The sequence below is a fragment of the Eulemur rufifrons genome, chromosome 7 (assembly GCF_041146395.1).
Source record: "Eulemur rufifrons isolate Redbay chromosome 7, OSU_ERuf_1, whole genome shotgun sequence".
Lineage (NCBI taxonomy): Eukaryota > Metazoa > Chordata > Mammalia > Primates > Lemuridae > Eulemur > Eulemur rufifrons.
In genome coordinates, this window is record NC_090989.1 from 144,276,640 (window position 1) to 144,304,253 (window position 27,614).

At 44.3% G+C, this 27,614-nt stretch overlaps 1 protein-coding gene across 1 annotated transcript in view; it reads left to right on the forward strand.

Moving 5' to 3' along the window:
• Positions 1-27,614, forward strand: part of ITGA9 (integrin subunit alpha 9) — a 323,466-nt gene that overhangs the window by 152,644 nt on the left and 143,208 nt on the right. The window contains exon 16 of the mRNA XM_069475539.1: positions 8,491-8,640. Within this exon, the coding sequence (XP_069331640.1) occupies positions 8,491-8,640 (150 nt within the window). The remainder of the gene's footprint in view (positions 1-8,490; positions 8,641-27,614) is intronic.

Genomic DNA, 27,614 nt, shown 5'->3' on the forward strand with positions numbered 1-27,614 from the left:
CACTAACAGTGTCAGCTACATGTGGGAATCCTCTGACATCTGTAGCTTTAAAAATTGAGGTCTGAGCTGCTGTGGAATGAGCTGCCTTGGGAGTCTGCTTTCTGCCCCTATGCCACGCTGATGTCACGGTTTGGCGGTAGAGACAGGCACGAGGACAAATCATTGCACAGTACGTCAGGCACCCAGTGGTGGCCATGCAGGCCAGAGCCTGAACAAGGAGGAGTTTGTCCTCTACAGACCAGTATCTCCTGCGGGCACTCAGGGCCTGTTTGGGTCACTTAGGAAACCATCACAGCCCTGCCCTTTCGGCCGCATTTCCCTCCCAGGAAGAGGCTGGGATACAGAGGGGCCCACAGGGCTGCAGGTTCAAAGACTCCCCTGGCCCCAGCATCCCTGTCTGACCTCTACTGCATTCTTGCTCTCTCAGAGTCTGGGGGCAGAATAGAGAAGGGTGCTGGCTCTGTTGTCTTGATGGGTCTCTTTGCTCCTCAGTTTCGTTATCTCTACAATGAATGGTTTCCAGGTGGTTGTAGGGGATTCCCCTTGGTATGCCGCAGGGTGGAGGGTAGGTGTTGAGCAAGCGGGGACTCTGTCTTTCCTGCGTCTAATAGTCCTTATTTTGTCTGCATATCGTGTGTGTATATATGTTTATACTTCTGCCACAGTCTTTTGTGACAGTGGGTTACTGTGTGAGGTCAGGTTCCCTAGAAGCAGAGCTTGAGAGAGGAATTCGAGTTCACACAGTTTATTGAGAGGAGCTCTCAGGATGAGGGGAACGGGGGAAGCATGATGGGCAGGTGGTGTCCACTGGAGACAGCCTCCGGCTGACCCTGCAGGAGCTCTGGAGCGTGAGTCACCCTGCAGAGTTGTTGTCCCACCTCGAGACAAGGGGTCAGCCTTTTGAACCCCATGCCAGTCAGTCGTTGCTAGGAGGCTGGCCCAGTGGGGAGAGGCGAGGGGTGTAAAACCTAGGCAAGATGCTGCCATTTAACCAAGGACAGGTTTCTGCAGAAGGGGCAGATGTGTGCTGATGGCAGCCAATGTGGGGCAGGGGGTACGTAGTTGGGGGATGGGTGCCCAGCCCTGAGAAAGCCCGTTCTCATCCTTCTCCACCCCCATCAATCCTTCAGATCACCTCTGGGGTTCTTGTCCTGAGGCTGACTTTAGAAATTCATAGCAGTCCGTATTGCCTACAGAATGGTTACTGAGGCCCTGGGCCCCGGTTCCAGCCTGCTTTCCCCCTCTGCTCCCCACCTTGGGGTCTTGCCCCCCAGGCCCTTCCCAGGTGGTGGTGGAGGTGACACTGATGATGCACTCACGGCTGACTTCTTACTGCGTGCCAGGAGCTCTCCAAGGTGCTCGATGGCTATTGTCTCTCATGTTCAAAATAATCATGTAAGGTTGATTCTGTCAACCCGTTGTATGTCTGAGAAAACAGGTTCAGAGAGAGTAAGTGAAGTGACCAAGGTCACACAGTTTGTAAGAAATGGAGCTGGGGGCTCCTTGGACCTAGGACTGTGTGATATCCTTGTTTTCCCCGCGTTTTGGTGCCTTGTTCCCCTGACATGTCGTTGTCCACTAGGCCTCCATATTATCTGTGCCAGGTGATAAGGGTGGCCTTCGTTCCCATCCCCCCACCAGCCTGCTGAACGTCTAGTTTTGCTTCCAGGGTCACCTCCTCTCCAGGGATTCGTGACATGCCCACTCCTGTCCGTTCTGGGCCAGAAGTGATCCCTCCCTCGTCGGGTTCCCATGGTTTTTGTATGGGCAGCTTCTCCTCTGCGTCACAGCCCTGTTTGCCACCTCTCTGCAGCCCCACGCCTCACATGGTCCCGGGCACAGGGCACACAGAAGCCAAGAGTTGCCGAAGGCAGCCCAACTGACTCTTCCTCCAGAGAGCCACCCGAAACATCCCTCCATCATCCTTCCACTCCTCCCCCACACCCACAGCCCCACCCTCGTTGTCCCCAGTCCTGCCTGGGTGCCTCGTCCTGGCGGGGAGCTTAGGGCAGAGCTGAGATCCAGTTCCCACAGCCACGGTTACCACCCCACCCCACACAGACTCTCAAACACAAAAGCAAACCGCTTTCCAAATTTCCAGCTAGATGCTGTTTTACCTTTGAAGAGGAAAAAGCGTCAATTAGGCTATGTGATTTTCATAAATAAATAGTGATTTATGCAAATATGTTAATTGGGTAGTTGATGCTCTCTTGCCTTCCCTGAGAACTGATGCTTGCCAAAGGATTGTACATTTCAGACTAACAATGATATCTATTACTATAACATAATATTGTTTACAAAGTAATATATAGTCATATTAAAATCTCTAATCTCATTGAGAAACTTCTAGAAACAAGATGTACTGATTTGCTCACCACTCTCCTGCTTGCATGAGAAGATTTCTGAAGTTCTTTGAATTCAGCTGTTTTCGGAGCTCTGACTGTCCAGTCAGTGTTTTTAACTGAACTCACTCAAAGATAAAGTTTTCTGTCTTCTTTTCCCAATCAATGTAAGTCCTGTCTTGTAAGACTATTGCAGTCAATTGTGCTTTTCATAAAGTTTTGGTTAAAATTATTTCTAGACTTTCTTAGTTTTAATTTAAATTTTTGTTTACTTTTTAACTTGTAGGACTGCAAACGAAACTACACTTGGCCTCAATTTATTCTCTTGTAAAATGGGAAATAGGTTCTTGCTGTATGCACAGTTCACAGTAAGGCTTTATTTCACAGTAGGGAGGTTTTTGCAAAATTTCATATCAGAGTTGCCATTTAAAAAATTATGGTAAAAATAATAACCACATTTATTGCTTATCTACAGTATGCTAGTCATTGTGCTAGTTGTACTTTATACATATTATTTATTTTATAATTATAAATGTGTTATACATTTCACTGTGTCCTGTATGTCTCTTAGGTTTATTTCTGACTTTTCCATCCTTTTTCCTCTCCATGCTTTGATCCAGATATTTCCTATTAACTTTCTGGTCGCTGGTCCTCTCTTTTGCTGTGTTTAATCTCCAGTAAAATATATCTTCTCTTCTGAGCACTTCAGCTACAGCCTTCTGCTTGGCGTCTTAGTGTCACAGCCCCAGGCTGCTGTGGAACTAGCAGATGCCTTGAGGATGCAGGTGGTCTAAGATACTAAACTCGGCTCATCCTCCCATCCTTCTTTCCCTTTGGGATCTTGGCCCCTCAAGTCCTGACTGCCTTAGTAGCCCTGAGCTCTAAGTTTTGTCTTCACAGACTCATAACACTGCTATAAATTCAGCTCAGAACTCAGCCTTTTAGGCCCCCCGTCACAACCAGTTTCAAACCCTCTTGTTCCACATTGCTTACAAATCTGGAAACACCCAAAGGGAAAGGTGCCGATGAATGTTGGGATCACCCCTGCGTTCTTACCTTCTCCTTGAGAGCCGAGACTCTGAAGTCCTGGCTGTCTTGATCCTTCCCTGAAAACTTTGAACAGGTGTGTGGGGGAGGTGCGGTGCACACGTACATGTTCATGTCCAGCTTTTCTAGTTGTCACGGGAGGATAGATCTTTGTTTGAGTTACGCTATCATTACTGGAAATGCAAAATCCTCAGTTTGCTTTTAAAAGGATCTTCAAGCTTATGAGAATTTTAAAGTAGCGTATATACCATTTCAACTGCCATTCTAATTATTATGAACATAGAAATAAAGGAAAAGGCGTCCCACTTTTGAAGACTTCTCATTTCTAGGAGTGTCTGCAAAGTAACCAGAGGCGGAAGTAGGGTTGGGTGCAGAGAAATAAATAGTAAGAAAGGAGAGAGGATGGAGGGGACAAAAAGATCACATGTTTGGAAGAAGAAAAAATACTGAAGTCTTTTTAAAAACACTTAGAGGATTTTCCCCAACCCAATTATCTGGCTTAATGCTAACTGCTTATTTGCTGACCTTCAAATTTAAAGTGTGACCAACCCTTCCTGTTTTCATTTAATTTACCCCTGTAGCTGCGGGGTAGCTAAGGAAGAGAAAAACCTTGCCTTGTTTGGTGGAGACAAGCAGCAATGAGGTAGGTTTCTAGGTCACGTGGCTAGTCAGGCGGTACGTTCCGGTCCAGCTTACTGAGGGTCCTAGTTGGAATCGAGTCGCCAGGGTGTTTCTCCCAAACAGTAGCGCGCATCCTCCTTTGATCAGGTAGATAGGGTCCCCTTTTCTCCATCTCCCCTGAACTCCTGTGGCAGCCTCCTCCCTAACCTGCTTCTCCCCAGTCCTATACCCAGAAATCCACTTCTATACTAGAGCTAGAGGAATCTTTCTAGATCACAGCTCACAGGACGTCCATGCTGGCCTCCCTGTCCCCATCAATCCAAGTAGCAAGAGGGATTTTTTTATAGCATCATGTTACCCCACTCCCAGCTTGTCCTAGCTTTTAGAATGAAGTTCACACAACTTGTAAGTCCCCCTGAGATCTGGTTTCTGCGTGAGCTTCCCTGCCCCCACTGCTGCCCACCAGGTTGGGTTCCCGCCTTGGGAATCCGGCACAGGCCACCAGATGCCACGTGCCCTCTCCGCGTGGTACAGCCGTGCCTCTTGCCTGCTCTCTGTCTGATGTCCCTCTGTCTTCCTACTCTGCCCAGGGACATCTCCTCTGGGAAGCCTATCAGCCCTCAGTGTGAATCAGGTGTCCTTCCTTTGTGTTCCCAAAGCCGCCTCTGTCCGGTGCATGTTGCACTGCACTGTCATTGCTTGCCTGTCTCCCCTGAGTCTAATTATTCCCTGAGGGTCTTTCATGTCTGTTTCCCTGGGGCCCAGCACATTGCCTGGCATAAAGTAAGCACCCAATAAATTTCAAATGGAACATATGTTAAGTTCCCCATAAAACCTCAGCTGCTGCTAATTCTGCCACCAGTCTGGGTATTCTCCTCCCTGGGAGCTCCTTCAGTTTTCAAAGACGGGAGACTCTTGTCGATTTTTAGCAGGAAAAGGTAGATTCTTGCCTTTCACTCTGTCAGAATAAAAAGATTTATTAGAAACTTTAGAAGCTTAAACTTTAGAAGCTTCAGTTTGTAGTGGTGATTTTTTTTTTTTTTTTTTTTTTTAAGTAGTAAAATTTTAGCGACTGTGGTCTGTGCCAGAGCCCTAAACCTCTTTCTCTACCCTGAGGAGTTCCTCCACTTAATTGCAGAACTGAACTCAGGGAAGCTGCACTTCCAAAAATGAAAGGAAACCACTAAATGGTGCTGCTACTTTTCCTTTGCAGCTCAGATAAAACAAGCACAGTGTGGGAAGGAGGGGTCATCCTTTTGGGGGTGTTGGCCTGGGTCTAATTGCTGCAACCGCCCTTACCTCCACCCACGTCTCAGTGTGGTTTGGGTCTCTTCTGCCCAGAGCTACTGGAACATGTAATAAGAAGCTGCTTTTCAAACTTCTTAATTAAAACAGGCTCCTGTAGTCATTGCCCGAGAGCAGCACTTGCATCCCTAGACGTCCAAATTCATCACTCATCCAAAATAAGGTATGCCATGACTAAGGTTTCCCTCCGCGGCCACCATGGCTTATGTGGCTGTATTTAGAAATAGCCCTGCTTCAAGCCCCTATTTCTTAGTTGCCATTTATTCACATTAATCCAAGTGTGTAAACCATTTCTCTCCTCCCCTATGTGCTGTTATGTAAACAAGTAACTGTTTAGGATGCTGTCAGAACCTAAAGCAGTTGGGATGGCTTTTAAATAGTATTTCACATAGCTAGAAGTTTTCAAATGCTCCCAACATAAAGCCAAGATGACTGTTTCAGGTGAATCATGTCCCAGTTACCCTGATTTGATCATTGTATGTTGTGTGCTTGTATCAAGATGTAACATGTACTCCATGAACATGTACAATTATTAGGTATCAATAAAAAAATAATAATAAATAGTATTTCATGGACAACAAGGAAAGTAGATTTGCTTCTGGTTCCACTTGCTGGCTTTGGGAAGGAAGGCGATTTATTTGAGCTCCCATACCTGTGTTGCCTCGTCTATAAATTGGGGGCAATAATTTACAAGCTTGGGTATTGTGAGGATTAAGTAAAACAGTGTCCGAGAAGAGCTCTCCCAGTCACTGGGGCACCTTGGTAGCCAGGAAATGTGAGGTTACCTCTGGCTCCCCAGCTCATCTCCAGAAGGACAATATGATTACTGACTTGTTTCATCATGAAGGATTTAAATGCAAAACCTGAAGATCATTACCCTTAAAGACACACTGGAGAAGTTATTTGTAGAAACGTTATGATTGCATTTATGCATTCCTCTCCACACCACCAGCAATTTGTAAGTTCTGGTTAGCAGAGTCAGTAGGCTGGGAGGATGTGGATCCCAGGCATGTGCTTTGCTCCCTGAAAGGACATGGGTATCAAAGGTCTGTTCCTAAAATCTGGAGTTCAAGAGGATTTTCTGGAAATGGTTTGTCCAAAGCCTCCCTCATAACTCCCCTGGAGAGGTCCTGTATTTCATTTATGCTGAATAATTGGCTTTATTCCCAGCTGAATGCTTTCCTGAACACACATGTAAGTCATCTGCCAGTGGCTCAGCCTCCCACCCCTGGAGTCATCTGTGCCCTCTTACCCTGTCCCCCATGCCCTATAGCTCAGCAGCCACTAGTGTGGCCACATCTGCCTCCCCTTCCCAAGTTAGCTTGCCCCACCAACTCCTCTCCTGGCCTGCTGCAAGAGGTGTCTAATCTGCCCTCCAGTGTCTCTGAGCATGTTCTACTCACCACCCATGTCCTGAGGAATTCAGGAAACACAAGGTTCTGTGGCCCAATAAACTTGGGACCATCACCTTCTCAGAGGCAATGGCATAAAAACAGAAACAACAACAACAAAAAACCAGAATAAAATCCTCTTTAAATTTGTTTAACTTGGTGTCTCCCAGCTTATTTAATCACATTCTCTTATCTACTCTCCCCCCAGGGAACTGAGGTTCCTAGGACCCATCTTGGAGAATGCCACTATGGTTTGTGGATGGGCTGCCACCCACTCGCTTGTTAAAGTAGCTTTGAGCCCAGACATGGGTCAGTAAGGGCATCCAAATGACATGCTGTATGTCATTAAAAAGGAGGTGGTACTGACAGGCCGTCTCCTGGATACATGCCCAGTGGAGAAAGCAAGGTGCAGCGTGAGATGAGCTACCTCTTGCTGCATATGCTGAGACTGGATGATACTTAAGTATCCCTGAACTGGCAGGCGTGTGTGTCTCTAGGGAGGGATGCTGGGTCTTGGGGGATGGGGGTGGGGCACACTCCTCCCTGCATGCCTCCTGAGACCTTCAGAACTTTCTACCATTTTGAACACAGCACTACTCTGCTCCAAACTCCAAACACAGAGAATAAATAGTGTGACATCCTTGGCTCTGTGCTCACGGCCCTGAAGTTGGCCTCTGCCTGCCTGCCCAGCTTCTTCTCACTCCCCGACAGGGCCACGCCCACTTCCCTGCTGCCCAACACCCCAGCTCTCCCCAGGGACTTGGCTTTTTGTATCGTTTTCCTTTGCCGCTTCTCAGATTTTCCCTGCTCCACTTGGAAGGCCTTGGAGCAGCCTACCCCCTGTAGAGCGTGCTGGCCCAGAATGCAGGACCCCCTACTGGCTTTACTCCTGCCTCTGATTCTGACTCGTGAGATGGGAGGTGGGGGGAGCCTAGAGTCCCCAGAAGGCACGCAGGGAGGAGTTTGCATGGCATTCTGTACAGAAAGGCCAAAAACTCCAGGGCTAAACAAATGTCACTCAAAATTGTTACTAGCCGTGTGCCCTGGGGAACATAGTCTTGCACCTTTTTTGTGTGTACAATGGAGGATAATAAGCCTTTGCTCACAGGATTTGGGCATGTTGCTCATCTCCCTAGAACACCTAGCACAGGTGCTGGTATCTTGTAGGTGTTCAGGGCACATTTACTCTCTTCCCTTTCTTTCTCATTGCAAATGTCAATCTACCATTCCCCTGGGTCTCTAGGTTCTTGGCTTTCAAAGGAAAGATAGCAGGCTAGAAGTCAGACTTTCATCCCTGGCTCCACTGATGACTAACTCTGTGACCACACTGTGCCCTTCAGTGTCTTTGGGTCCCCTGCCCTAACACAAAATCCATATTTATCTCAATGCAAAAGAGCTTTGATCATCAAAACACTGTGAATGCAAAGGGTTAGCAGTGTGAGTGCAGATGCTCTCCTGCCTCCCAACTGGCTTCTAAGAATATTTGGAAGATGAGTAAAGTAATGTCTTCCATATGCTCAAGAGAAGATGATTTAGGGAAGGAAAGGCAAGGTACAGAAGAAAAGTCCCCACCCATCAGTGGAGTGGCTTGGACAAGACGCTAACGACGCCCTAGGCCCCAGTTAACTCATTTAAAATATGAAAGTAACAAATTCCTACCTCACAAGGGCGATTGTGAGGATCACATGAGGCAGCCCATGTGGAAGGTCTTTGTAAACTGTGAAATGCTCCACAACTGTCAGCCAGGATTAGTAATTAATGCGTGTATTTGTTTATTGTTTCAGCGGAGGGTGCAGGACGTCATCAGCCCGATCGTGTTTGAAGCGGCCTACAGCCTCGGCGAGCATGTGACTGGAGAGGAGGAGAGGGAGCTGCCAGCCCTGACACCAGTTCTCCGCTGGAAAAAGGGACAAAAGATTGCCCAAAAGAATCAGGTCAGAACCTTAAAGCTCGCAACCAGGACCCGAGGTGGCAGGTGCACACAGCGGGAGTAATGGCCCAGAAGCGGAGAGAGCTGTGGGGCTGGTGGCCTGAGATGCCACAGCCAGGGCACCCCCCTCTCTGGGCCTCCTTTTCTTCATCTGCAAAATGATGAAATGCATGATTTGCAGGGTTGCTTCTAACCACTGTGGGATTTAAACATAGACAATTCTTAAGGTATTAGAAAGTTATAATCCCTTTGAGGTCATGGCCCCCAAACTTGTCCCCTGTTCCTAGACTGTTTCCAGTGCTCAGGTTGGTGCGTAGTAGGTACAGAGAAGGGTTTGGAGTTTGAGATGTCCATACAGGTATTCGAGTGAGATTTTTGCCAAGGTGTCCCATTTTCTCCCAGAGTCTCTCCCACCACGTCTTGGGTCAGGTTTCCTAGAAGCAGAGTCTGAGATAGGGATTTGGGAGCACGTGGTCTACTGAGGTTGTGCTCTTGGGGGAAACCTGTAAAGAAAGTCAGGAGGCTGAACCAGGATGCGGTCTCAGCTGAAGTCTAGCTGGGGGACTCTAGAACATACATTATACCAGAGAGTTGTCCTCTCCTTGAGGCAAGAGAACTGGCCTTTTGTACCCGTACCAGTCAGCCATTGGGTGTGGGTGTGGAAGGGGAGTGCAGCCCCCCTTGAAAGAGGATCCCTTCACCTGCAGACAGTTCTCTGGAGAAGAAAGCAAGTGTGAGCTGTTAGCTGCCTGTACTCGCATCAGCTGGGGGATGGCCTGCAGTTGACAGTGCCCACTCCACATAAACACGCAACCTCTAAGAAATGCTGCCAGGAGGTTTTGATTTAAAACACAGACTTCTTTCAAAGCACAAGTGCCCCAGGAGGGTGGTCTGTAAGTTCTGCTGGTCACTGATACTTGGACCAGGCTCTGGAGGAGTGAGAGAAGAGACGGGGGACGCAGGGTGTCTAAGTGGGTGGGCAGAGAGGAGGGGCTGGCCTTAGGGTGAGGCAGGAGGAAGGCAAGGAGAAGAGAAGAAGATGGGATGAAAAGGGAAGGAAGGGACAACTTCTGCCTTGACTGACAAGTAGAAATTGATGTCTCCTCTTGAAAGTGAAGTGGGGGAAGCAGCCAGCCTGGGAACTCAGTCAATCATGGCGTTATGATAACTCCTAGATAATTAGTCTCCAGTCCTAGCATTGCTCTGCTTTCTAAGGTGAAATCTTGCTAGCCTGATACACTCACCCATGCGTCTATTATGAAAGGGATCCGAACTTGGGGTACCAGGAATCATTTCAAGGTCCTCTCTGCTTGTTGTTATCTCTAAACTGACGCAGTGAGGCAGTCATCAACTCTGTTCAGCATCTTGCTAGCCCTAGGCATACTTTCTGCAATGAACCCAGCTTGTGTTCCTGAAACTCCATCAGTAGCACAGATGTGAGCCTTCTTTAGTGAAGAGCATCTTAGAACCATTACTGACACTTTTAGATTCAAGCAGCCCAATTAAAGTCAGATATGCAGGGGCAGATTAGTATCCAATGCTGTTCCTAACCACCTCTGGTTCAAGTTGGCCCACCAAGCACAAATGTTTATGTCTACACCTTCTGAGACCCCACTGCAGTGATTATAGATGAGTTGATCAGAACAGGGAGGAGAACACTGCAGGGGGAGGGGTATCAGTAATTTTCTATAGTGACTATATTTCTATTTAGTCATATCCAGTAATTTCCTGGAATGAGTAAAGAAGATGGGAGAGTGTTGGTGGGTGAACTTTAACTAGACATAGAGGGACTGAGTGTCTCAGTACCAAAGAAACTGCAGCCACAGCCACCCAGCAGTTAAAGAGGGGGCAGGAGTGAGAAGGGGGGCTGAAAATGGGGATGGGATGGAAGGGGTCATTGTTAAGTGAAGGTTAGTATGTGGAAGAGTTACGAGTTGACTTTTCGCCCTTGTGCTCATCCCTGCATGCTTCAGACATGCAGAATAGCAAGCAGCCAGGCATGTTCTCTAAGGAGTCGAGTACACTGCTTGGGTAGTGTGGGTGCACTGGTATCCCAGAGGAAAGCCTTACTTCTCTGGCATTTGAAGTTGCCAGTGTGAGAGCTAGCTTTCCCTCCCACCATCCACCCAAACACATCCACAGATTTTCTAATCAGCTCTTTCACCTTATTTTTAAATATGAACAACCAAGGAAACCGAAGATTGGGGTTTGAATGAGAGATAGATGAAAATAAACCAACAGAATAACTGACTTCAGAGATTATAAAAAAATTTTGAAAACCCACAACACCTTAAAGTTTATACAATTAAAACAAGGAGATTTAAGAATATATTCCATCCATTAGAAAATAGATGGAATCTGTTTCTTCTTTAAGGGAAGAATCAAAGACAAGGAAAGGGTTTTTGCAAATTAAAAATATGGTTGCAGAGCCAAATATTCAGTGGAAGGATTAGAAGGTACTCATAAGAAATCTCCCAGTAAGAAGAGCTAAAAGGCTGGACACGGTGGTTCACACCTGTAATCCTAGCACTTTGGGAGGCCAGGATGGGAGGATTGCTTGAGGCCAGGAGTTCGAGACCAGCCTGAACAACAGTGAGCCCCCATCTCTACAAAAAAAAAAAAAAAGGTAAAAGTAGCCAGGCGTGGTAGCGTGTGCCTGTAGCCCTAGCTACCCGGGAGGCTGAGGCAGGAAAATTGCTTGAGCCCAAGAGTTGGAGGTTGCAGTGAGCTACGCTAATGCCACCACACTCTAGCCTGGGCTACAGAGCGAGAACCTGTCTCAAAAAAAAAAAAAAGATATCTCATTGTGGTTTTGATTTGCATTTCCCTGATGATTAGAGATGTTGAACACTTTTTCATATGTTTGTTAGCCATTTTTATATCTTCTTTTGAAAAATTTCTATTCATGTCCTTTGCCCACTTTTTGATAGGGTTGTTCGATTTTTTCTTACTGATTTTCCTGAGTTCTAAATAGATTCTTGTTATCAGTCCTTTATCTGATGTATAGTATGCGAAAATTTTTTCTCATTCTGTAGGTTGTCTGTTTACTCTCGAGACTGTTTCTTTGGCTGTGCAGAAGCTTTTTAATTTGATCAGGTCCCATTTATTTATTTTTGTTGCTGCTGTGATTGCCTTAGGGGTCTTCTTCATAAATTCTTTGCCTAGGCCAATGTCTGTAAGAGTCTTTCCTACGTTTTCTTCTAGAATTCTAATAGTTTCTGACCTAAGGTTTAAGTCTGTTAACCACCGTGATTTGATTTTTTTGAGGGGTGAGAGCTGTGTATCCTGTTTTAGTCTTCTGCATGTGGATATCCAGTTTTCCCAGCACCATTTATTAAATAAAGAATCTTTTCCCCAGAGTATGTTTTTGTCTGCTTTGTCAAAGATTAGATGGCTATATGAGGATGGTTTTATATTTGGATTTTCTGTTCTGTTCCACTGGTCTGTGTCTCTGCACTTGTGCCAGTACCAGGCTGTTTTAAGAACCACAGCCTTGTAGTAAAGTTTGAAGTCTGGCAAATTAATACCTCCCATTTTGTTTTTGTTGTTTAAGATTGCTTTTGCTAAACAGGGTCTTCTCTGGTTCCATACAAAGCGTAAAATTATTTTTTCTATGTCTGTGAAAAAAGATGTTGGTAATTTAATAGGGATTGCATTGAATCTGTAGATAACTTTGGGCAGTATAGACATTTTAACAATGTTGATTCTCCCGATCCATGAGCATGGTATGGTTTTCCACCTATTTACAAGTTCTGCGATTTCCTTCTTCAGTGTTTCATATTTCTCCCTATAGAGGTCCTTTACCTCCTTAGTTAAATAGATTCCTAGGTATTTTATTTTCTTTGTTGCTATTTTGAAGGGTATTGAGTCCTTAATTTGGTTCTCCGTTTGACTGTTATCAGCCTTTATCAAAAAGTCCCAAAACAATACATGTTGGCGTGGATGCGGAGAGACAGGAACACTCATACACTGCTGGTGGGACTGTAAACTAGTGCAGCCCCTGTGGAAAGCAATGTGGAGATACCTTAAACAGATTCAAGTAGACCTACCATTCGATCCAGCAATCCCATTATTGGGCATCCACCCAGAAGAACAAAAGTCATTCTATAAAAAAGACACCTGCACCCGAATGTTTATAGCAGCACAATTCACAATCGCAAAGATGTGGAAACAACCCAAATGCCCATCGATTCATGAATGGATTAGCAAAATGTGGTATATGTATACCATGGAATATTACTCAGCTATTAGAAATAACGGCGATATGGCATCTCTTTGGTTCTCCTGGAAAGAGCTGGAACCCATTCTATTAAGTGAAGTATCCCAAGAATGGAAAAATAAGCACCACATATACTCACCAGCAAACTGGTTTCCCTGAGTGCACATTTGGGATTAACACCAATTGGGTATTGGACAGAGGTCGGGGCTGGATGGAAGGGATGGGTGTATACCTACTTGATGAGTGCGATGCGCACTGCCTGAGGAATGGACACGCTTGAAGTTCTGACTGGGGGGGATGGGGTCAGGGGAGGGGAGGGGTGCACACCTACATGATGAGTGCGATGTGCACTGTCTAGGGAATGGACACAATTGAAGCTCAGACTCGGGGGGATGGGGAGGCATGGGCAATGTATATAGCCTGATCTTTTGTACCCCCTTAATGAGCTGAAAAACAAAAAATAAAAATAAAATTAAAAAAAAAAAAGCTAAAGGACAATACAATAGTAAAGCTAAAGGATAAATCCACAAGGTCCTATATCCAAGTAATAAGGACATCAAAAATGAAAAAGAAATTTTAAGAGAGATAATAGAATAAAATTTCTCAGAGTTAAAGAGAGATGCTATTTTTTTAATTTAAAAGGCCCAACAACTTACAAGCAAGATGAACCAAAATTATCCTAGGTACATCATTTTGTCTAGCAGATCATTTTGTCACTGCTCCCAAGACAAAAGGAAAATTCTAAATGTGTCCAAGACAGGGAATGCAGGATGATGGTAGTAGGGGATATATGTCAGCTTAGAACAGAGTGAGAATCAAACTGAGTAGTGGGTTAGACTTTTGATTAATAAGATTAGAAGCTAGAATATAGTGAAATAAGGGCTTCAACATTCTAAGGGAAAGAGATTTTGAAATTGTAATTTTACTTTTCACCTAACAGTCAAGTATAAGGTAAACATAAAGTCACTTTTCAGAGAAGCAAGAACCCAGAAAGTTTACCTCCCTAATAACACTTTAGGGAAATTATCTGAGATGCACTGCAACAAAACAAGGATGACAACTACAAGGAGCAAGATGTGGGATAGAAGAAGCTCTAGAACTAATTGTCTAGAAGTCTAATGGCAGTAAATCCTAGGATGATAACTGCAGCAATCCTAAACAACAGTTGATCCAACCTAAAACAGAAGATCAATGAACTTCAAGAAAAATGAAGCCAAGCAATAAACAGAGTGATTAAAAAGTGGCAAATATTTAAGACAAAGTGTAGGTTGAATGTATTATTTCTACGGATAAGAAAAAAAAGTCAAAAACTCCTGGAAAAATAGAAATATAGTCAATATCTATACATATGCTCTTTGACTTACTATGGGGTTACAGATTATATCCTAATAAACCCATCATAAGTTGCCAATCTTGTAAGTTTAAAATGAGTTTAATACACCTAACCAACTGAACACCATAGATTAGTGTGGCCTACCTTAAACGTGCTCAGAACATTTACATTAGCCTACAGCTGGGAAATATCATCTAACACATGACCTATTTTATAACAAAGTGTTGAATATCTCACATAATTTGTTGAACACTGTACTGAAAGCAAAAAACAGAATGGTTTTATGGTTACTCACTATTTTAACATACACAGCTAAAAGCACACTGGTCCTAAAGAATGTTTGAAGCATTGAACTAAAATTAATATCTAGATGATAAGGATACTAGAATGACAGGGTCATCAATTTCTCTCTCTTCTGAGGAGGCTTAAGAATAGTTGGTAGAAGGCACTGAGGTATTGACAGTTCACTGATGGTTTAGCTGGGATAATGTTTTTCAGAAAGATGTCAAGTATCAGTTGTTTACCCTTGTGATTGCTGACTGGGAGATGCAGCTCACTGCCACTGCCCAGCATTCTGAGAGAGTATTCTCAGGAAAAGATCTAAATTCAAACTTTGAAGTATAGCTTATATTTGAATGTGCATTGCCTTTGCACCATTGTAAAGTTGGAAAATCATAAGTCAATCCATTGCAAATTATGGACCATCTGTATGTCATGGTTCAAATATAAAACAAATTAAAATGTGGCAAAATAACCTGTTATGACTATAAGATGTTTTTTGTAAGTCTCATGGTAACCACAAGGCATAAACCTATAGTAGATACACAAAAAATAAAAAGCAAGGAATCAAAACATATCACTAGAGAAAATCACTTAGCCTCAAAGGAAAACAGCAAGAGAGGAAGAAAGGACAGAGGATCTACAAAACAACTTGAAAACAATTAACAAAATGGCAGTAGTAAGATGTTGCCTATCATTACCTTGAATAAAAATGGATTAAATTCTTCTATCAAAAAACATAGAGTGGCTGAATGGATTAAAAATAAATAAGTCCCAAATATATGCTGCTTACAAGAGACTCACTTTACCTGTAAGAACACACAAACTGAAAGCAAAGACATGAAAAAAGAAATTCCATGCAAATGGAACCCTAAAGAGAGCAGGAGTAGCTATGCTTAGATAAAATGGACTTTAAGTCAAAAACTGTAAAAACAGACAAAGAAGGTCATTTAATGATAAAAGGGTCAGTTCAGCAAGAGGTTATAACAATTATAAATAATACGCACCCAACATCAGAACACCTAAATATATAGAACAAATATTCATAGATCTGAAGGGAGAGATAGACTGCAATACAGTAATAGTAAGGGATTTCAGTCCCCTGCTTCTAGCAATGGACTGATCATCCAGACAGAAAATCAGTAAGGAAACATCAGATGTAAACTACACTCTAGACCAAATTGACCTAACAGACATTTTCAGAACATTCCATCCGACAGCTACAGGATACACATTCTTCTCAACTGCACAAGGAACATCCTCCAAGATAGATTAGAGAGTAGGCCACAAAAAAGTCTTAATTTAAAAATATTGAAATCATACCAAATACCTATTCTCTCCGTGATGGTATAAAAACTAAAAATCAATAATAGGAGGAACCTTTGGGAAATTCACAAATACATAGAAATTAAATAACATGCTCCTGAACAACCAATAGGTCAATGAAGAAATTAAAAGGGAAATTAAAAAAAAGCTTTGAGACAAACAAAAATGGAAACACAACATACCAAAACTTAAAATGTGGTGGGATTTTTGAGCAAGCACAAGAGTATGTGGAAGAGAAGGTTCTTGATAGTAGAAATATTCTCTCTTAAGTAGAAGTTGGACATCAACTTTGCAACTGTAGAGAGAAGGATACAGATATATAATCAAGACACTTGTCTTGGCTTAACTGCAGGCAAGACTCATGTAGCCACAATAACATTAGCACTATGTATTGGTTTTTGGTATTTACAATCAAGCCAAAATCAGAGCTGCGGTGATGGTATACAATGGAAATGTCATCAGATTTGACTATATAAAGGTAAAAGTAGAACAGAATTTCTCTTAAAATCTTAATCTTTTAAATTGGTGAGTCAAGAAGTATTGCAAAACTTGATAAAGCAAGAAATAGCTGTTTATTATTAAAAATGGCAGAGTTTACCAGAGTAATGCTTCTTAGAGTGTGGTCCCTGAACCAGCAGCATCAGCCTCTTTTGGGATTTTGTGAGAAATGAAAATTCTTGGGCCCACCCCAGACCCACTGAATCAGAAACCCAAGGGGTGGGCCCTAGCAATCCGTGTGAGCACCGTGCAGTAGAGGAGCTAAAGTGATGATTTGCCTGTCAGAGTTAGGAAGGTGGTGGGGGATATACTCTGTGAGATAAATTCCTGTCTATCATGAAAGTAATAAAGTTAGATTACGTATAGATCTGATAAATCAAGGAGTAGTATCGGAGTGTTTTCTAGAGAGATGGAAATTATCATCAAAAGAAACAGAGATAGACATGGATGACAGTGGTTGCCCCTGGAGAGCAGGACTCAGTGTGGCAGGGGGGATATTATTTTTTTAACCATGTGATTCTTTAGTTAAAATTAAAAGAAAAGAAAAATATTGTTCTTAGATTGGGAAGATTGTCCTGGAGCCTGAGAAAAATTCTAGGAGAGCCCTTCTCGCTTATTCTCCTTTTCCTGACTGGGGGGGAGGGGGTGGAAAAGATAATTTAATGATCTCCCTCCATGTGTCTTCCAGATGTTGGCTCAGTTTGAGGGGAGGGCAGATTCTGAGAGCTAGGCCCACTCCAGGCAGCAGAGCTGAAGTTTAAGCTGTGTGTGTATATACAGCAGTTCCACACAGAGCGTCTCACCTCTTTCATAGGAAGGCCTGAACTCGTCAGAGCTCTTTAGGTCATGTTGCCAGATAACATTAGGGTTTACCAACTTTAAATGCCTTAATCTCTCTACCTGAAAAGCACTGAGCCCGTGCGCGGGACTGTACAGAGAGGTGGATTACATCATGGTGATCCTTCAGAGCTGGGGTCTGCCCCCACTGACGGCCCAGTTAAACTAAAATAGCTGCACAGTGATTGTGACGTGGAGACAGTGACTTCTGCATGTTAAGGCTTACTGACGAACACGGGGTTTTTTGCAGCGACTGGAGAGTGTGTAGGGCAGGCAGGAGGCCACACCTCCCTCTGTCGTATGAAGAACAGTCTTGGGGAAAGAGGGGATCAGAGTACGAGGCTGGTACTCGTCTCTGAGTGAATAGTGGGGTTGCCACTGATGCTGATCTGGGTTGGGATTCTGGGTGCTCTGGGGGTCATGGTGCTCTCACGCTGCCAGCCTCCGCAGGACACACAGCCTGGTGAGCACACACTTCCCCTTAAACGTTTAAGGAAAACAAACACCTGCCTCTCTGCTCTGAAGGGGTTGGAGGGAGGTAGATATTTGATACAAAAAAAAAATTTTTCTTTTTTTTGTTAACCATAAGAGTATTTAAAAGGACAATAAATCCAGATGTAATTCAGTCAATTGTGTGCCTACTTTACGTAAAACCTTGATGAAAAGATAAATAAAACGTTGCTGCCTTCTGCGGACTTACAGACAGTCCAGAAAGAACGTACAGGGTAAGATTCAGGTTAACATGTACGAATTTCACTCCAGAGACCACTTCCAGCTGAGAAGGAGATGTTCTATGGAGAAAGGGAGAATTGGCCAGAGCCTCAAGGGAGAAGCAGGAGTTGGACGCTCAGGGAAGGGGGGTTGGCAGCTGACAGAGGAGGAGGGCCTGAGGGGTGCTAAAGGTCTCCCACGTGGCTATCTAGCAAGGGGAAGGGCAATGACCAGCAGGGCTGGAGAGTTGGTCACACAATCTAAGGCTACTTGTTCACTGGCCAAGGAGTTGGACTTGATTCTGTAGGAGATAGCAGACCATTATGTCTTTTTGAGTTCAAGGAGATCAGAGACGTGCTCAGGGAGATTGGTCTGCCTGAGTCTGGGGAGGCCATTTAGAAGCTTGTCGCAATAGGCAGGGGTTGGCCTTGCAGCTGAGTCCTTGGAGGTTCTGCCTGATGTGCCCAGAGAGTTGACTCACAATTAGTTCCTAGTTGGTCTCAGCTGCTGACCCAGAGCGTATGGCACTAAATGAAGCAATCATGGAGAGCCCTGTCTGGTCTGTGTGCTGGGAAACCAGCAGTGCTGTCCTTGGGCGGGTCACCCAACGGGCCCTTATCTTTCCCCCTCAGGGGAGGTACCAGTGGCTATGACAGATGTCCTGCCTTCAAACCCTGTACAAAGAGTAGGCTTTGAAAATTATAATTGCTTTCATGCTTCCTCGGGAGTCCCCAGAGAGACCTGGCTAGGGCTGGACTTCCAGGTTGCTCACTGTTGTAGGCAGAATGGCCCCCCAAAGATGTCCACATCCTAACTCCTGGAGCCTGTGATTATGACCCACTACATGGCAGAAGGAACTCTGCATGTGTAATTCAGACTGTGGACTTTAAAATAGGGAGATTAGCTTGCATCATGTCAAGTGGGTCCAATCTAATCCCACGAGCCCTTAGGAGCAGCCGACGTCCTTCAGTAGGAGGCAGGCGGCGGAACGAGGCGGAACAGGCAGGCAGAGAGACGTGAAGCTCAATACCCTTGCTGGGTTTGAAGATGGAATGTGCAGTGTGACAGGAATGCGGGCAACCCTCAGTGACTAGGAGAGGCTCTGAGTGAATGTCAGCGAGGAAACAGGGACCACACGGAGCTGGGTTCTGCCAACAACCTGAACAAAGGGGGAAGTAGGTTCTCCTACCAGGCCTCCAGATAAGAGCCCAGACCAGACGATGCCTTGATTTCGGCTTGTAGAACCTGAAGCAGGGAAACAAACTGAACCCATCAAACTTTTGACTTAGGAGTTGTGAGAGAATAGATTTGTATTGTTTTGAGCTGCTAAATTCATGGTAATTTATTACTGCAGCAATAGAAAATAGCGTATGCATAGTACAGCCCGCACCTCAGGACCCCGAGGCCCCTTCCTCCCTTGGTTTCTCTGGGCCAGGAGCACAGGCTTCAGAGTGAGGGCTCAGCGTCCCAGCCCAGGGCACTTACCCCCTCAGGGCCCCTCTTCCCTCACCTGTCACTTGGGTGCCGACATCTGCTCTGCGGGCCTCCGGGGGGTGTGGGATTATATGAAATAACACGCGAGGAGCACAGAAACGAGGGGCAGCACTAGGTTCTGCTCTTCCCTTCCCGGAAGCTGGCTTCATGGCAGTGTCATGAGGAGACAGTGAGGCAGCTCTCGGGGGTGAGTCTGCCCCTGGCTCTGGAGGAAGCAGATGTGCCACGGATGCTGATTCCTTTGCTCTGACGGTGCGTTCGCTCTCAGCTGCCCCGTGGGTAGGCTCCCTGGCAGCAGGCGATGGCACCGCCTAAGGGTTCTGGTCGGTTCCTCAGGTGGATCTCTCTGGATCTTTAGGACTTTCTGGCCCTCGCTTGTCAGGCCCAGACATGCCTTTGTCTGTCCCTGAGGGGGAAGATATAGGAATGTCCCCTGTAACCAGTACTAAGAGCCAGCCCTCCCACCACAAGCCTACACAGTACGTGAATCCCTCTTCTTTGCTTCATATTTGCTGCTACCCTCTAGGCTAGGCTGCCATTATTTGTCACCTAGACCAGATCAATTCCCTGCATAGCTCCCCTCCCCCAGTAGCTTTCCTCACCATTAGCAGAAAGTCCAGACTCTCCCTAAGGCCCACAAGAGCCTGTACAATGGGGCCCCCACCTCTCCAGCTTTGTCCAGTGCTACCCCCATACTGCACTCCAGCCACACTCAAGCTCACCAACCCTTTCCTGCCTCAGGCCCTTTGCATATGCTGGTACCACCTCTGTAAAGCTCTTTGCCATGCTTTCCCGGAGGCCAGTTCTTCATTTTTTAGGTCTCAGCTTAAATGTTGCCTCCTCAGAGAACCATGTCCCTACTACTTTGTATTCCCTGACTTAGCTGCCTGTTGATTCCTTCATGACACCTATCACAATTTATTATTTTGTCTAATCATTATATTACCCTCTCTTGAACAGAAGCCAAATAAGAGCAGAGATCTATTTTATTGTATGTATTTATTTATTTTTTAAGAGACAGGGTTCTCATTATGTCACCCTAGTTAGAGTGCAGTGGTGTCATCGTAGCTCACTGCAGCCTTGAACTCCTGGGCTCAAGCCATCCTCCCACCTTAGCCTCCCCAGTAGCTGCAACTACAGGTGCATGCCACCACACCCAGCTAATTTTTTTTTTTTTTATGAAGAAAGAGTCTCACTATGTTGCCTAGGCTAGTTTCAAACTCCTGGCCTCAAGTGATCCTCGTGCCTTGGCCTCCCAAAGTACTGGGATTGCAGGCGTGAGCCACCATGCCTGGCCTATTTTATCTTACTTGTTGTTGATCCCAAACACCTAGCACAGTACTTGGCCTGTAGTGGATGCTCAGCAAATCTCTCTCAGTTGAAAGAGCCCTTCTGAAAAACCACTAGGATAGGTCGTTCTGCAAAGGTTGGACGTTGTATTAACATCAGAGCTGCTTCACTGGCAGATTCAGCAAAGCTGTGCAGTTAAAAGAAATGTGCTCCTTGGTCCTTCTGGGCATTCCTCACGGGCAGGAGAGCATGGTGTGTGATTTACGGTGACTTACCTACACCACAGTACATTTGTGCGTGTGAGTCTATTTTCCAGGGAACGAGATGGAGGAAATAGGGCTGGTGAAAGAAAAGGCATTGGCTTTGTTGAGAATTGTCACTTCGTTATCTTTCAAGTGAAAAGTGAGCTATTTTACTGTAATATTAATTTTTAACTCCATTGAAGCTATATACTTTGGGTCTCCAACGTGCTGGAAATTGTTACCCTCTGTTCCTCCCACCTGAGACCCCTCAGTGCCTGTGTGTATAGGGATATAGCTCATGCTATGAAAACTCACTGTTTGCACAGCCTGGACATTAGGTAATACTTTCCAAGCTGAAGTGCCCAGCTGGCTTAGTATGCAGTTATTTATAGCTGCAAGGTTTATTTTCATTATCATTTTTTTAAGAGATAGGGTCTCACTCTGTCACACAGGCTGGAGTGCAGTGGCCAGATCATAGCTCACTGCAACCTCGAACTGCTGGGCTCAAACAATCTTCCCACCTGAGCCTCCAAGTAGCTGGGACTAGAGGTGTGTACCACCATACCCAGCTTATTATCATATTTTAACTTCTCTGCAGAAGGAATGGAAGACTGAGAGGTTGAGAGAGTAGAAGAGGAGAGAGAAGAGTAACTCCAGATATCAGAACCAGAGAGGCTTCCGAGACCATCTAACTTGGGGGATTCCAGGGTGCATGCCTGGATTCAGGGGGGCAGTGTGGCCAGCTGGAGGGAGAAGGGAGTTAGAAGAAAAGGTTCCTACCTTCCATCCTTGTTTCAACCAGGCCAGCACTACTATTGCAGGCGTCAGCTTCTGGGTAAATACGCTTTTCAAAAAGGGCACCATAGGGGAACGTGTGAAAACCATCTAATTTCAAGTACACATGAGAAAATACAAGTAGTTCAAACTTCTCACTGACCAGAGGAGAAATCTGGCCATGTCCCCGTCTCAGGCTTCCTCTCCAAGGTTAACCCCAAGAGCAAGGGAGAAGAGACTCCACCTATCAAAGGCTGGGCTGTAGCCTGAAGCAACCTATTGAATTTGCAAAATTTCTTCTTTAGTGTTATATTTTATTTTTCCAGTTTGTGGGGAAAAAATGTGTTCTAGTCTTCTAAATCTCTTTTCTCAGAAGAAAATAATAGTTTTCCTAAAATGTTCAAGCTTGTTGGGTTGTCTTCTGTATTGTCTTGTCTTATTGAAAACCTTGCCTAAAAACGTGGGGGTGAGGGGTGTGCAGGCACTTCCAGTGGACGGACTCTGGTGGGGGGAAGAAACACCAGCCCCTCTTTTCTTATCTTCTGAGATGATTTAGGAAATCACATGCAAGGCACTTGTTCTCAGTTATACCTGGGGCCTTATTTGGGGATGTTCTGCAGATAGACGGGAGAAGTCTCTGGGGCCTTCTCCAGTTTCAGGGCCATCCTTCTCCCTGTTACCTGCCCACGTCTGGCTTAGCAGCTTTTAGAAACGCAGCTAGCATGCTGTTGCTTTCTCTCTGACAGCACCAGCCCCTTTATTTGACCTCACTGATTCTGTTTTATGCCTCTTCTTTTGACTAATTAACAGCAACTTTAAAAAAAAATGAAACATAGAACATAAAAGATTCCAGGGTGAACACCAAGGAGGAGCATTTCCAGCCCTGGGAGGCAAAAAGTCCCTAGAAGAGAGTTTATAGCTGATATTAAAAGTTAGGGTTGTAGAGGGACATGAAATGTGGCCCATGAAGGGCCACCCAGTGCCGGGGGGATCTGGGAAGGGCACTGGGCTGGGATTCCAGGGGGGCCAGGGCCTCGCCGAGGAGTCAGCCCTCCTCCGTCATCACGGAGGTTGGACTGGATCATACAAACGATGCCTGTAGGCAGAAGGGACCATTCCACACCCTGCAGGGCCTTGGAGTAAACTGAAGGATGCCCAGGACCGAAGAATTTACCATTTCCAGTTTTTCCGCAGAGGCATAAAGCAAAATTGCTGCCATGTTTGTGTTTAGAGGAAGACTAACAGGGCTGTTTTTCCTCCCATAATTTCAAAATCTGAAAGGACAATTTATGCAGACCTTGAGATAGAAGGAATTTTTCAGCTTTAATTTTATGAAGCATTTGTCTTTCATTATTCTTGAGGATGTGACAGTCTTTGGAAAGCAACTATGTCTGTATGGCCTGATTTTAAATACCAGGCAATGAGTCTTTTCCTGCCTTCACTGGGCCAAGGGTAGAATGGAGATGAAATTCCTGGGACCACCCTGTGCTCTTCTAATGCACCACATGAAGGACAGCTTTGGATTCTGGAAAAAACCCATTGAAACACAACTGGGAGGGAGAAACCTCTCATGCTCAGGTCATGGCATTTATACAAAAATGTTTGAATACTGTGCTAGGTGCTGGGGGTTGCAGACATGAATTACATGACTAGGGGCCGCTGGGAAGTTATGCAGGACAGTGAGAGGGACAGAGGTTCAGAAATGGCACTCCTATTGTCCAGGCAGAATGCTGTACCGTAAGGGCAGAGACCCTCTGTGAAGTCATAGCGCACATCAGGAAATGTATTGCTCATTAGCTTAAAAATAGCCGCCTTGTTTGGTCCCCTTGGGTGGGATTTGAAAAGCATATATTCCCACCCAATCCAATTGTCCTACTTTTCTCAAGCTTCAGCATGGGATTTGGTTACCATAGGAACCCAATAAACAGTGTCCAATCCATGTTAGTAACTGTACTTTTGTTAAAGCAAATATCACCAAGTCCAAAAATCTAACCCTTGTCTGAACACAGCAGCTGGAATAGGCTAAGAATCCTACTTTCTATTAGATCATAAGGGAAGATTTTCTGGCACAGATTGAGGAAGGAGAAATGGACCTGAGCACCTAGATGACATGCTCTCTGAAGTCACCTTCAGCCAGGAATAGCCTCTGAGCTGCCAGCCCCAAATCACATGTCTCCGAGGCTGCCCTGGCCGTGGTGGCCATGGCATTGTTAGAAAAGCAGGGGCAGCCCCAGACTTTGTGCTCTGGCTCAGAGGGAAATGCAACTTGAGCTGGATCCACTGTATTTTTTTTTCCTGGCCTGAAGAGAATGAAGAAACCAATAGCCAAATATTCTAGAACAGCATTCAGCAAACTACAGCCCATGGGCCAAGTCAGCCGCCGCCTGTTCTTGTAAATGAAGTTTTGTTGGAGCACGTCCACGCCCACTCCTTCAGGTACGTCTGTGGCTGCATTCACTCTGCAGCAGCAGAGGTGAGCAGTGTGGCTGAGGCCATACGGCCCACAAGCCCAGAGCGTATACTCACTGACCCTTTCCAGAAAAAGTTTGCCAGTCTTGTTCTAAAGAAGTCGAGTAAGGTTTTAGTGACAAGCTGGAGAAAAGGGTTTGTTTGTTTGTTTTTGTTGTTATTTGTTTGTTTTAAATCCTGCATTCTCCAGGGAAAGCTGAAGTGAAGACCAGGCTGAGGAAAGAGCCAGCAGGGAAATCGAGTCTGTGAGCCAAGGAGGCCACTAAGTGTCCATCCAGTCCTCAGCTGTATGAAGCCTAGGACAGGAAAGAGTTGTCTCCTGAGAAAAAGGCTTTAACCTCCTTTAATCAGGCAGGCATAAGTGATGATGGCTTTTTAGATCTGTTTGCATTTACTGGAAAAACTTCTTCCAGGGAAATAAATAGATGGGGCTTTTGCCAACTAGCAGGTGGAGCCTGAAGGGAGGTGGGAGAAACTGCTTCCAAGCTGAGTTTGGATTTGTCTGATCTGGGCAGCCAAGCTTGTGTTTGCCAGAGGACTTAGAGGGATGTGGGCAAAAGCAGGCAGATGAGCTATGTAGAGGCCCAAGTTAGAGCTGTTGGGATTGTTTCCGGAGAGGAAAATCAGAGGTTTGGCTCACTGGTTTCATGGGGAACTTGTACTCTTTGTACTTTGTACAAAGGAGAAATAGTTTTACTTGCCTCTGGACACTGTGTTGTCATCTAGTGCTCTGAGACTCCAGTCTGCCCACCCTCCTACCCCAGAGATGCCTTTCAGCTCCTCAGGAGATGAGCTGGCCTCTTGCCCAGAGATACTAAGCCAGTCTTCCAGAGCACAGGCACTCTGAGTTTCAACCTCAGCCCCCTGGTGCATGACATGTGTTTCTTGGTTTCCTGGTGTCTTGCTTTTTTACCTATGAAACAACTGCATTCTCAGCCTACAAAGGGCCGTGCCTAAGGCAAGGCTTTGCCAAGACTTGGTTTGTAGAGCCCACTTTTGTTCATAATGTTGCCCAAGTTAGGGAAGGCCATTAGGTTGGCTTTGAAATTTAGTGCCTTAAAATAATAGACATTTATTTGATAATGATTTTGATTTTTTCATTGTATATATTTCAGGTATACAACATGGTGTTTTGATATATATACATAGTGAAATGATTACTACAGTCAAGCAAATGAACATATTCATCTCACATAGTTATTTTTTTTCTTTTTGGTGGTAAGAACACTTGAAATCTACTTTCTTGGCAAATTTCCAGTATATAGTACAATATTATTAACGATAGTCATTATGCTATAGTTTAAGTCTCTAGACTTACTCATCCTATGTAACTGCAACTTTGTACCTTTGACCAATATCTCCCTATTCCCTGCTCACTGTTAACCACTGGGGTTCTACTTACTGTTTCTATGTATTTAACTTTTTTAGATTCCACAATAAGTAAGATCATGCACTAATACTCTTTCCATGTCTGGCTTATTTCACTTAGCATAATGTCCTCCAGTTTCATCCATGTTGTCCAAATGGCAGGATCTCCTTTTTAAAGGCTGAATAATATTCCATTATGTATATATACTGCAGTTTCTTTATGCATTCACCTGTCAACAAAGAGGTTGTTTCCATATCTTGGCTATTGTGAATAATGCTGCAGTGAACATGGGAGCGCAGATATCTCTATGAGGTACTGATTTTATTTTCTTTGGTTATATACTCAAAAGAGGGATTGCTGGATCATATGGTAGTTCTATTCTTAATTTTTTTGACGAACTTCCATAATGGCTGTACCAATTTACATTGCCACCAACAGTGTACAAGGGTTCCCTTTTCTTCACACCCTTGCCAAGACTTGTTATCTCTTGTCTTTTTTATACTAGCCTTCCTAACAGATATGAGATGATATCTCATTGTAGTTTTGATTTGCATTTCCCTGATGGTCAGTGATACCGATTTTTTAGCAGAAATCTTGCAGGTCAAAAAGGAGTGAGATGATATATTCAAAGTGCTGAAATAAAAAAACTGCCAATCAAGAATACTATGCCCAGCAAACTTGTCCTTCAAAAATGAAGAGGAGTTAAAGACTTTATCAAATAAAGAAAAGCTGAGGGAGTTTATCACCATTAGACTTGCTTTATAAGAAATGCTAAAGGGAGTTCAAATTGAAATGAAAGGATTCTAAACAGCAACAAGAGAATATAATAAAATAGAAAACTTGTTGTTAAAAGTAAATATATGGACAAAAACAGAATACTGTATTACTATAAAGGTTGTAGGTAACTTGTTTTTCGCCCTACAATAAAGGGTAAAAGTATTAAAAACAACTGTAACTAAATTATGTTAATTGATACATAATATATAAATAGGTGTAAACTGGGACATCAATAGCATATAATGTGAGAGGAGGAGAGGGGAAAACCAGGGAGTTCTTTTATGCAAGTAAAGTTAAGTTGTTAGCAACTTACAATAGACCATTATAAGATATTTTATGTAAGCCCCTTGGCAACCACAAAGAAAATACCTATAGAAGTTATACAAAAGAATAAAAAGAAAGGAATTAAAATCTATCAATACAAAAAAACAAAAACAAAAAATGAAATGCACATACACACACAGAAAAAAACAGCAAAGGAGAAAAACAGGGACAAAAGGATTACAAGACAAATAGAAAACAGTTAACAAAATGGCAATAGTAAATCCTTCCCTACCAATACTTACATTAGGCCAGGTGTGGTGGCGTGTATCTATAATCCCAGTACTTTGGAAGGCCGAGGCAGGAGGATCATTTGAGACCAGGATTTTGGGGCTGCAATGAGCTATGATCATACCACTGCACTCTAGCTTTGGTGCAGTGCGAGACAAAGCGAGACCCTGTCTCAAAAGACAAAAAAAAACCCAAACCAAAAGAACTTCCTTTATATGTAAATGTACTAAACTCCCTAGTAAAAATATATGGAATGGCTGAATGGATTAAAAAAACAAGTGAAACTGTATGCTGCCAATAAGAAGCTCACTTTAGATCCAAGGCACACATGGGATGGAAAAAGATATTTCATGCAAATGCCAACCAAAAGAAAACAGGAGTGGGTAATTAATACTCATATCAGACAAAGTGGAATTCAAGTCAAAAACTGTCTCTAGAGACAAAGAGGGTCATTACTTACTAATTAAAGGGTCAATTCAACAGAAAGATATAACAATTATAAACATATATGCACCCAACATTAGAGAACCTAAGTATATAAAACAAATGTTGACAGATCTGAAAAACGAAATTGACAGCAACACAGTAATAGGGGATTTCAGTACTCCACTTTCAATAATGGGTAGAACATCTAGACAGAAAATCAATGAAGAAGCAGCAGACTTGAACCATGCCATAGACCAAATGGATCTAGCAGACATATACAGAACTTTCCATCCAATAGTGGAAGAATACATATTTTTCTCAAGTGTACATGGAACATTCTCCAGGATAGATTACATGTTAGGTTACAAAACAAATCTTAACA